At 40.3% G+C, this 12,516-nt stretch overlaps 1 protein-coding gene across 1 annotated transcript in view; it reads right to left on the bottom strand.

The window, feature by feature from the left end:
• Window positions 1–2,656: 2,656 nt before the first annotated feature.
• The window catches only part of plpp4 (phospholipid phosphatase 4), a 49,606-nt gene continuing 39,746 nt past the window's right edge, over window positions 2,657–12,516 (bottom strand). Inside the window, exons 6-7 of the mRNA XM_005742370.1 lie at window positions 7,298–7,468; window positions 2,657–5,746 (exon numbers count right to left, since the gene is read on the bottom strand). Of these exons, the coding sequence (XP_005742427.1) occupies window positions 5,538–5,746; window positions 7,298–7,468 (380 nt within the window). The 3' untranslated portion in view covers window positions 2,657–5,537. The remainder of the gene's footprint in view (window positions 5,747–7,297; window positions 7,469–12,516) is intronic.

Raw genomic sequence — 12,516 nt, 5'->3', positions numbered from 1 at the left:
AGATAATGCCATGTATATTGATTAACAGTGTTTTTAATCTAGCTGTTTTTTGTTTACACCGCTGAAAAATGTATATAGGGTAGATAGTGTGTGTGTGTGTGTGTGTTCACTGTTAGATATCTTATCAGCATCTACAATAACTAATTACCATATTAACGATCCCTCTTCCCTTATACTCTAAGCACATTCTTTTTGAAACCCCCTTTGAAAACACTATGTTTATGTGTGCAGCCTCCTGAAGGGTATTGCAATGTTAAGTGATATTAGATGCCAGCTGACTGTTGATGCATTAGATCTAGGTTGATCTGACTCCCATAATGGCACTGCTCATCCAGAAGTGGGGAGCTGCCCTTGACAGGAAAACAATACTGGGTGTTTTGAGGGATGACATTTGCCTGTGATTGAGCACTCTAATCAATCACATACTGAATGGAAATCATCTTGCCTATTTCTGAGGCAAACAAACGTGTTACACAAAGCTTTTTACTGCTGTATGAAATGTTAGTTTTCTGCAATTCAGAACAATATCTCTATTAGTTCACAGCAAGAGGCTTTTCCCAAATTTTCCGTAAGACATTTTCAACTGTGGCTTTCTGTGTAATGGTGATTGTGTGTGTGTGGGGGTGGTTTTCAGTTTCGCGTGTGCTCAATGTGCCTTGAAACGACACTATCTACTGTACCTAGCAGAAGCGCCAGCTCCTAGGAAATATTGTGCTTATTTACCAGCTCACTGTCAAATCCAAACAAACAACTGTGAACGTCAGATTACGTTCACTTTATAAATTTTTATTGCAGAATGGATCATATTTCACACCCTCACACCTGTCTGAGGTGTTAGGTGAAGCCTGGAGTTTTCAGGTTGTCAAAGATTCACTCTCAGCAGGGAGACTTTCTCCACTTACTGTTGCAGTAGGTGCTGCAGCTCTGCTGGGTCTGATTGGATGGGGGTTTTTTTTAGACATCACACAGCACTTAAATGTTTCAGCTGAGTTTCTGTTTTTTCTTTCAATTACCCTCGCCAACCTTGAGGCCGTTTGCTTTCACAATTGTCATCACACTTTAATATGCTGTGGAAAAAAGACACATCACAGCAACTCATCAGTGCAATGAGGGGAGATGTCTGGGAGCAACAACCTCATTGATCTGTGATGTCTTTATCTTATTACTCAGGAGGAATTACTTCCATGAGTAACACCGCCACAAGGGTTAAAGGCCCTCATGAAAAGGGTTTGAAATTTTAGCCATTCAATTTACTGAATGTATTTTCAAACTCTATTATTTGCAGGTTTGAAAGTGACTAGACTTCTAAAGAGACTTAAAGAAGTCCAGTCGCTTTCTTTCTAAGCTCCTTAGATTGCTTTAGTTCATTGATGTTTGTGGGTTTTCATTCATGCACAGCTCTCAGAAGGTCTTGTCTCAGCATTGAGGTCTGGACTTTGACTAGGCCATATCAGCTCTTTGGTTCTTTTCTTGTTCAGTCATTTTGTTTTCAGATTTCAGCCACGCTTTAGCTGTCAGATGGCCTTACATTTAACTCAAGAATGCTCTCATATACAGAGGAGCAGCGTTAGGGTAAAGTGTTACACAGTAATGCTTTACTGTAAGAAATTCAGTTATCACACTACAGTTATGACACACACCTGTGTTATTACAGATGTAAAAGTTGTCAAATAAAGGTGATATGATGTGCAGCTCAACAAACTGACAAACTTTTGAATTTAGAGGGGTGGTCATATTGGCGGTTAATCAAATAACCCTCTTAATGCCTATAGAAGCCATACCTAAGACTGCACAGAGTTCTGTAAAAATGTTTTCTAAGGAAACTTTCCATAAATAAAAATCCTGCTCATATTTTTTTTTCATTAACAAGCTATCTTAAAATCTTAAAAGAGCTTCAGTTGACTTGAAAGCTTAATAAAAGGCATCTTTACCTCTTTAGTCGCCACCAGGTGAATCAATTACACCTCTGTAGTGTTAGTATGCATTCTGCTAGGCTCTAGTATTGGTTTGAGGTTGGTAAGCATTGTCTCCTTCCCATGAAATTAACTCACAGTAACTGGGTCCAATCTTTCAAAAGATCCAAATATATATTTTTGTAATTTATATTAAAAAAAAAGAAAGATTAAAAAAAAACTGATACAAGCAATGTGGAAATGTGGAGTGCGGTTTATAATTACCACAGGCCACCCATTTGAGGCCAAACTCAAAAGTCAAGTAATCACCAAAGTCACTAAGAAGAATGTTTGTAAGATACGTTGTGCCAACTCATCCAAGAGCTGCAGTTATTCCAGTGTGGTGAACTGACCGACCAACGTATTCGCACTGCTGTCATTAGCATGGCCAAAAAAAGAAAAGAAAAGCTAGAGCTGTCACTGACAGCAACCCAATCAGGTTATGAAAATCAACAGGCAGTCTTAGGCACAAATATGTTTATTGGAAACTCCCTAAGCAAGAGTGCAACACAGCTGGTGCAGTAAAGCACAACACACACTTAGACCAGAGTTCTGCTTGCACTGTGCTAACCGATGGTAGCTCCGCTGAAGCATAAAGTAACTGAACTAACTGAGCTCATTCAGATGTTTGCTACTGCACAATCTAAGATTGTTCATTTGCATAATATAAGGAACAGTGTAGTAGCTGCTAAATACAGTTTTTTTTTTAATTCTAATACCCCAAACCTTGATTTGTGAGTTTCAGTTTCTTTCATCAGAGTTAGTATAGACCCCCACGATCGCACAAGATACCTAAGGATCCTTTGATTCTTCATGGACAAGGTTCACACAGCTGCAGTCCTTTATTGTACATAAAGTATACAAATAGCAAAACACAGCTCAAAGACTTCTCAAGGCCTGACATGCTTATTGATAGAAAACAATCTTCTCACAAATGGAACTGGCATGCCATGAACAAAGATTCTTTTTTTTTCTTCAGACATCTATTCATGATAGCTGACAATCATCTCAATATTCTTCCGTATTTTTATTTTCTTAAGTTTATTTATGCCTTCAGTCCTTGTGAAGGTGAAACATCTGGAAAAAATATCTGAGGAGTACACACTGGCTGCTTATCTAATTTAAAATAATTAAATATTTATTTTAATAACTTTTCTTTCTCTCTCTCTAAAAAAAAGATTAAATTTCGTTTCTTAGTGACACATCAACCATTTGAAATAACAGGACACCAACTGCTACAACAGCATCTATAGCACCAAATGAAAACAAGCCGTGATCTTAGATCAATTCTAAGAGAGCGGGGAACTCAAATCCCCTGTTGAAAAAAGGTGAAAATACAGACTTCTGAACAATGCTTTTCCTGCAATATACAGTACCACATAATAGGAGAAAACTAAATGACAGAGTACAAACATCAGACCGCCATCAGTCAGGCAAATGCAGGTATAGAACATTGTGTATTTGTGTCACAATCCTTTTTATCTCTGAAAATCTGCCTCACAAAGCCAGTATCTCACAGTGACACATTTGCAGTCATGTGCTGAAAGACTCTATGGAGTCACTCTCCTTTCTTACAGTCAGCTCTCAGAGTCTCAAGTCCCATCACAGAGTCTGATGCGCAGCGTCGAGCACCTTTTTCCCTCTGGTGAAACGTTCGTTCTTTGTAAAGTTTCACGTTGTATTGCATCATTGTGAGATCGACCTTGTCAAACGCTGCACACAAAAACATTCACACGCTCGCGCGCGCACACACACGAATGCTTTTCAACAGCTGCCAATGTGTTGCATTTGTGATTCAGGCTTAATTGTGACACGTTTAAATAAATCATGTAAAAAGTCATTTTGATCAGAGAGATCGTTCCTTGTCTACCTTTGTGCCACGAGCCAAACTGTGCCCAGGATAAAGTGAAACAACAGCCGAAGGTAGAGCTGATGTTTTCCACTAAAACATATGTGGCGACAGACTGTAGAGAATGTAAAAACACTGCTCACGAGCTTCTTGACAGGATTTGGCTTGCTGCTCATTCATTCTGTTATGCTGTGCAGTTCTCCTGCATCGCCCAACACATTGCTTTTTAGTGCTCGTTTGGGTTAGAGCTGTCCTAATATCTAATTTTCCCATTAATGTCACAGCAATGGCAAAAAAAGCGCATAGTAACCAAGGCAACGAAAAAAAACATCATTTCTAACTGCAAAAGGCTACAAATTGCTTTGTTGATGATAGGAAACCAGTCATCTAGCTATCTGGGATTTCTGTTCATAATGAAAAACTTGGTGCACACTACCTAGGCATAAAAAAACCTACAGATCTTTGGTGTTTGCTTGTTTCAACATGCTGTCCCTATATTAAGAAAAAATTGAACTTTAATGGATGATAAATACACCATAATCACAGCCCTGGGTTCAGATCTCTAGTCTGCTGAATACTAGATTGTCTATTTGTGGGGCTACATTAGACTGAAAGCCATTTGCGATGCATGGGCAGTTCACGGGGCACCTCATATAGTTCTAATGCCCTCATAAGGAGCAGTGGCTGACCGTGCTTAATGAGGATTAATGCAGAAGCAGATTGGGGTTTGCGCCTTCCCAGACACACTTCTGCCACAGCATTCCCGCTTGGCTGTTATTGATTGCCCCCACTGAGGGTCCGTGTCCCTGTGCAACCTCGGGGAACAAGTGTTAAATGCAAAGCAAGTGAAAAATAGAGTTTGATGGTGACAAGGAGAGGAGGAGGGAGAGAAATGAGGAAGTGGTGATATGCAGGGTTTAAAGCCCAAGAGAATGGTGAGAATTTGAATAATGAAAAAAAACCCACATTGCTTTTGACATGGAGCTGTGCTTCCCTAAGTGAGTATTGGTTCTTTATTTATTGTTATGCTGCCAGACAATAAAATAAAACTGCTGGAAATAGTAGAGGTATGAATATAGACTGCTCCTGCATGCCTTAAAGTTTTAGGCCTGGTGCCCTACAAAATGCAGAAGACATCTGTAGATTTAAATGAAACACAGGATGTTGTTTCGTTTCTGGCATGAGGTGCTATCAGATTCCACATTTTGTTTTAAAGTGTGACATATACAATAACACTAGCTTAATTTCATGGTTTGATTGCTGTGACATTTCATGGGATCTCCTCAACCATCTGTCCCATTTCTTTACAACCAAACAATAAATATACTCCAGCATATAGCAACCTGCCAACCGTGTCTCTCATTGCGCAGAAAGATTCCAGCGAAAGCTGGCAATATTTTCATCTTCTTTCACAGCCATTAGTAAGACATCTCCTCAGGTTTTCAACATTTTTTTTCTCGTCCCTCTCTGTGGCAATGTCCCATATTCGTAGGTTCCTCGCATACAACACATCTAAATATAGACTTTAATGGCTGCTGAGCAAAATCAAAGAGAAAAAAAACAAAACAGGAATAATGTAGGTGCCACCCGCAGTGTGGGGTTTAAGAGAATAGAAATGCATGAGGCGTTTCACTGTCCACTGGAATGTATACAAGAGTCAGTCAGTCACTGGGAATGGGGGGTGGGCTTGGCGGCTTGGTGAGGGCGTTGGGGGTAGTCTCAGTGGTGGCCACTAGTCATACTGGCCCTTCAGTCAAGCCTTCCAGGGGAAGGGTGGTGGCGTTGTCAGTGGGCTGCGGGTCGTCCTGAGGATGCATGGGCGTGTGCGTGGCGACAGCCAGGCTGGCATAAGGCAGGTGGCAGTCCATGTGCAGGAAGGGGGGGTAGTGCTGGCGGTAGCAAATGTATGCAAACAGCAACCCGATCACTCCTCCAACAAAAGCGTCTGCGAGGCACAAAAACAGATATATTTAAAGGAATGCATGGATAGCTAAGTTTAGCCTGCGTGAAGGAAGTAAAATAACACCTGCAAATAGAATTAGCACAATTAATAAGCCATTGATGTATGTGTTGCAGTGCTTATATTGTAGTTTGGAGTTCGATGAAAGAAACTTGAAAGGGAGAGTAACGAATCTGCTCTGCTGAGCGGTGGCTTCACTTGCCTCAGGACAGGAGGCTGTCTGTGTCACTTTGTCATATGCTGAACAGGCTTGTATTATACCTAGCCACCTTTAAGCTATAATATATCATATAATATCACACTGCTATGGTGAGTATTAAGTCTATATTGCTCCATATAGATCAAAATGACACAGCCAGCTGGTGGCTGAAACAGCTCTAGTAGAGGCTTCTGCCATATCAAAATGATGTTTTTTTCACAGGTCTCCCTTTATTTCGTCCTTCTGGGTGAAATGAAAAAAATACTGCAACATCGATTCCCGCCATTCAACAGCTGTACAGTGCACGAGTTTGCTCACTGAATGTTTCATCGACTGCTGTCAACCGAATTTAATAGACTGTGACTTGATGCGATATATTAGCTGGGCGGCCTCGTTGAGACGGCGTGTGGAAGGCCAGCCTTTTCCCCTCAGAGAACAGAGGGCACATCCAAAGTGAAAAGGAATGGTGAGGAACATTAGTATCTATTGAGAATGGTGCCGCAGCCTGGCTAATGGCAGCTCCCAGCTTGTGTTTACAGTGGGAGCAGATTGAGCCCCCTCAAGTTTAATAGCCCTTTGCGTACTTACAGTTTGCTGAGGAGATTCACGACAAAAAGTCGAGCTAAGAAACACAATGAGGACCCCTGCAATGATTGGCTTGTCTTGAACTGCTGTAGGTGCTTTGCTTTCATTGTAAATATATTTTAGTTCCTAAAAAAAGTGGAACATATGGCTCTCTAAAACTAATTAACACCCCATGACAGAACTGTCATCATATTTGCACATGCGCTTTTACACACCTCACCCACACATTCATTCGCTTCCTCTCGCTTCACCCCTCCATCCCAGGTTTTTCTAAGTCTTTTAGTAAATATATGAAGTTAAAACAGAGAAAGAATAATGGTGTGGAGAAACATGAAACCTTAACCTTATAATCATAATCTCCTCCCGAAGCTGGTGAATGATATGATGCATCTGATGCAGTTTTCAGGAATTAATCATTATGCAATATCTTAAAGACAGCTCTTTAAGACACAATTTTACGCCTGTTGGACAAACAAGTGAACTTCTTAGTTGGGCTCATCGTACCGGCTGCACTTTTTAGCTTCCTCTCAATTTGTCAGGTGTGATGATGAAGTTAAAGCTTGTTGTGATTATAGGAATACAGCTGTTACAAGCATAGGCCTCATTACTCATCTGCATCTACAATTACAAAAGTGCCTTGAGCAAGGTTGGACTGAACATCAATAATTTCTGGCTGACACGGGCACAAGACTTTTTGTGGCAATAATTCTAATAAATGGAGGAAAATCTCGTGTCTAAGTTGTCAGGCAGACCTTGCCAGTGGTGTTTGTAGTCACAGGTCCGGGACAGTGCAATCATCATGGCGCTGTAAAGAGGCAGCACCATAGCACAGAGACGCCAGCTACGCCCGCGACCTTGATCCGTAAAACACTGCAACTTTCCCGCCAGGTAGAAGGAGGTGAAACCAAGACCTGAGAATGCAACTAGAGGGAAGACAAAGAGAAAGAAAGAGAGACAAATCAATATTGAATGTTATGTTACAACATTCAGATTATCAGTTGATGTCTTGATCTAGGCTCTTGATATAAATACAGTCAGTGAGCCAGTCACACAAGGCTAGTTCAGTTACTTTTAATTCAGTTTTTTTTTTTACATAGCACCAAATCCCAACAGTTGCCTCAAGGGGTTTTATATTATAATGTAAAGATCCTAAAATATAAATAATAGAGTGATGTGATACCACTCAGCCAATCAGCTCTGTGCATTCCAGGTGGTAAACACTGACTCTACAGTGTCAATAGCTGAGAGTAAGTTCTCAGCTATTGAGAGAAAATAAACACAGGGAAGCTCTTTTCTTCAGGGTCTCCAAGGCCAAAACAACAAACAAAACACCCCCTTTAGATGGTAGAAAGAAAGGGAGAAATACAGATGATTGTGTGAAAAGATTAAAAAATTGACAAGGAGGAAGGAAGGAAAAAATTAGGAACGAACGGTGCAGTGCAAAATTGAAAAGTGGACAGTGAAAATAGAGCAATGGGTGAACGCTGGGCCTCTCCAGATGCATATTGTTGATCTCTAAGATGATGAGGACCTGAAAGAGCAGCTTGTATGTGCTGATCCTTGCACTTTTCAACTGAGTAAGGTTTCTCAGGTATGAGGAAAGTAGCCCTGTGCATCTTGACCACGTTTGGGTCTACACACTTAACCAAGGCAGTTTTCTCCACAGTTGTTATAATGAAAACTAAAGAATTGAGCTCTAGCTTTAAAATCCTTGCAGGACAAGCTAGAGCTCAATTCACTCACAATAAATTTGTGTGTAAATGATCAGTATTTATTCAGGTTTTGACGCACACGTTTGTAAAATAGTTTTACATGTGGTCAGATTGCTTCTTACTTGTGTGTGGATTGGAGCACGCGCCTGAGAGTCCTAGAAAGTTGCACACAAAATTGGTGTACATATTTGTAAGTTTAAATTTACACTTGTGGAACATATTGTACACATTTGCAACCCTTTTTGCAGCACATTTCTCTCCATAATTAAAAGAGGGGAATAAAGGGAGCCTCTAAACCTGCTCACAACTGTTCAGCTGTGTTGAGATTTATAATGGTTGAGACTTTTCAGTCCGGATAGGAAACAGAAAAGAGGCAATTCGAGATTTTCCGCCCTTTATTCGATTTTTCTGAAGTTAAACACTTAAACTTTTAATGGCGAGAATTTTGAAAAATCATACATATATGTATATAATTAAACATTGTGATCATCCAGTCCTTTGCTTCAGTAACTTTCTTCTAAGTGGACCTCTTTAAATTTTAGTTAAATACCCCTGCCCTATTGTATGAGCACTTGGCAAGAGTGGGAAGGAAAAACTCCCTTTTAGCAGGAAGGAACCTCCAACAGAACCAGGCTCGGACAGGGGCAGCCATCTGCCGTGATGGGTTGAGGTTGAGGTGAGTGAGAAAGGACAAAACACAAGCTGTGGAAAAGAGCGAGAGATTAATAACTCCTGATTAAATGTGGAGTGGTGTACAAACACAGAGAGGGAAAAGAGGTGAGTGAAGAAGCCCCAAAAGTAACCTGTCTATATAAAATCATACTACTAATATATTTATGTAGTTTAAAAGGTAAATGAAATTGTACTTATAAGTCACCTTTCTATTCAGCTGAGCAGTCAAAGCAACTTATTACTATAAGTCTCATTTTCACCGTATGACACACAACACTAACATTCACACACACAAACACACACATGCTTAAGCATCAGGTTGAGCTTGGACTTCAGTACCTTGCCCAAGGATACTTCAACCTGTTGAGGAGTTAGGGATCGATTCACTGACCAGCTGATCCATCTGTGTAACTGTTGAGCATTTTGGAAAAATGTAATGGAAACTGATAGGAGTTTTGCAGCAGTTTTTCAGAAGTTGAGTATGTGTTTCCACTGCACTTTTACCTGCTTTCAATGTGCATGAATTGAATGATAAAGAAAATGGAAAGAGGTCAAACCTCCAGCAAAACTTGCAATGTACAGATAAACATTTTTTAATTGACCAAGGTGTTTTGGCTTGTGGCCTTCAAGCGATCATCACAATGAGGTCGTTATGATGAGATGTTGTTGGAGTTTTTGACCTCTTCCCACAGCCACCCACTCACAGGTAATTTCACTGAGACTGCAGTCTCTAAACGCTGTGCTGAAACACTCTGCAGGTGCCTAGGAGCAGACGGGAGCAAGCAGAAAACTACACTTACAGAGCTAAGCAGAGCCCACACTCTCAAGGAGACTCATTTAGCAATTTGCATACTCTTGCAAAATGAGGTCTGTTTGCAGCATCAATGTGTGCATCCCACGTGAAATAATTAGCTTCCTAATGACTGAACACTGAACAGCTCTCACCTCAAAACAAGAAAGTCCTGGGTTTGAATCCATGAGTCAGCTGGGGCTTTTCTATATGAGGACTATGTTTGAGTTCTGTGGGAGTTCTCTCTGGGTGCACGGTTTTCCTCCCACAGTCCAAACACGTGCACTGGTAATGGTCTAAATTTGCCGTACATAAGAAAATCATCGGATTAGTGATCCTATGGAAGCACTCACTCACAAAAAGAAGAGAACACACATGTCCCAAATCGTACCACTCGAGAGTGGGTTAGAGTTTATAAATTACACACATACACACAGAAACATACGTTACTGTGAAAAATAAAGCCCCGAGTAAGAAAACAATCGTGACTGAGCTACTCGCCGTGCAATGCTGAAGAGACCACCCCTTGTTTTAACTGATGTTGTAGAAAAAGCAGCAGTCTAATTATCAGAATTAAAGGTTTTGTGATGGAGCCATTAATCTTTGCCCTGGCACAGGGTCATTAGTTAACTGCTACAGCAGGCCAAACAGCACCCAGCCTCACCCATCAGATGCCCATTTGTCACTCACCCCACAATCTGGCCCAGAATACTAAGACCAGCAGGACAGCCAGGAGAGAGAGAGAGAAAGCGAGGAAATCCAATGGGGGTAGAAGGAAGAGGCAGAAAGTTCAGCCGTCCCAACAGCTGCCTGTCTTGCTTTCAGGTGATGACTTGGATCCATTAACAATTCTGAATTTTACACTTGACAATTTACACCAGCATAGTGGACAGTTGGTTTAGGCTAATATAAGATTTATTGCTATGTTATTCAATGTTACTTGCATGGGAAGTTATGGAGATATTGTAGTTTTCCTTCATTGCATCCTTATTCAGAATACTTTCCCATATTACATTTTTCTGCGTTTTTTTGTTTGTTTTTTGCTCTTTTTGTTTTTTTGCTCTTTTTGTTTTTGCTGGATTGCTCACAATGTATCTTCTTCTTGCTAGCCAGCCAATTTACCCATCAGATGTTAGCAAAAGTTGGATCCTGCTTGAAAAGTAGACTGGGGTAAACTGGGAGCCCAATTAATGCGAGGAAAGATGCAAACACTACAAAGATAATGAAGCTTTGGGTGATATAAAGCAGATTTAAGAGGCTCCCAGAGGAAATTCACACCTGCCCAATATTAACAATGCATTGCACAGAGAGGCTTAGCGGACCCCAAGCTTTAAATTGCGCCAGTATTTGCTATACCTTGTTCTGTATGCAATAACACACTGGGCATTGTCAGCATTACCAAAAATGCATTACTTTTGAGCTTTCTAGCTCACTTGAGTTCCTCTGCTCAGAGGTTATGAACAAGCCATCCCCAGCCTAAGCGTTCCTCACTGCCTATCAATCTCACTTCTGGGCAACCTCACCACATTTCCCATCACAGCTCACACCATTTATTTTAATAGCTCTTACTATAGCTAAGACAATTACATTACTCACTGTGAAAGACAGAACCAAATTATCAATAAACCATAGAGTCGGACATTGAAATGTTCAGTCAGCATGGTCTAACTCATATTAGTTCAACAAGACTTTCAATATTATCTTTTCAATTTCTGGAGAGCAGATCACACATCATTTCTGTATTAGTAACAGCAGTAATGTAACACTTCAAAAAGGGTATCATATTGCACAAAGTCATCTTCACTGTTTGAACATGATAAACGTATACATTACTCTGTGCGTTGTACATGCTTTGATTCTTCTCTTCTAAAATCATGACCCAGCTGGAGCAGCCATCTAGTAAACGGCTCTTTCCCGCTATAATCATTCATTCAGAGTGACAGGCACATATCCATTTATGAGAAGGAGGCTGCACAGGTCACCAAACTCACACAACAACTCTCCCTGATTTGTAGCAATTTGCTGCTATAGTTAAATACCAGAGCTTTTTCGTAATATGTGGATTTCATACATAAAATTCTGCAAATGGCCCATTTTAACTGACGTGCAGTCTATAAATCTGAGCAACTGAAGACAATGTTGAAATACTCCAGACAGAAAATAGGGGAACTGTAGATAGAAACAATATTGTCTAACCTTTATTTTTAGAATTCATTGACAGAAACAACAAATGTGAATAAATTAAATCTAACCTGCTGCAAAGCTGAGCCAAAATCGTCTTTTTTATTGCCATAGTACACACAAAGTTTATGTTTGTAGACACAGTAAGTCAACATCTTGAGGATTGCTCTAATAGAAATGCTTTTTCGGCATGAATAATACAATAAGTATGTGCTCTGCCCGGGCTACGTGTAAAGAAGTGCGCAAATACATTTTGTAGATGTAAAATTTGCATATATGACCAAGCTGGGTTATACTTAATTTAATAATGACTGGGATGTTATTGTCTTGTTCAGAAGTGGCAGGAGTCCCTAAGAGGACAGAGGGAAGAGGCCAAGGATGGGGGTGAAACATCATGTTAATCTCTCTCATTCATTTCAAAAGCTTTGAAAAAGTTATTCCCCTGAGACTAAACAGAGATGCCTAATGAGAGTAATGAGTACAGGGTGATTGCCTTTTTTCATCTTCAAACAAACACAAGGTTTGCGCAGAAGTTTCAAGTGAAGAAGGACCAACATTGCGCTTTTTTTAAAGATGGAAATGATGCAAGAAGGTTTTTCTTTTTGGTAAACGTGTT

The sequence above is a fragment of the Pundamilia nyererei genome, unplaced genomic scaffold (assembly GCF_000239375.1).
Source record: "Pundamilia nyererei isolate P.nyererei 1_Seehausen unplaced genomic scaffold, PunNye1.0 scaffold00120, whole genome shotgun sequence".
NCBI lineage: Eukaryota > Metazoa > Chordata > Actinopteri > Cichliformes > Cichlidae > Pundamilia > Pundamilia nyererei.
This window is presented reverse-complemented; position numbering and strand designations above follow the sequence as displayed.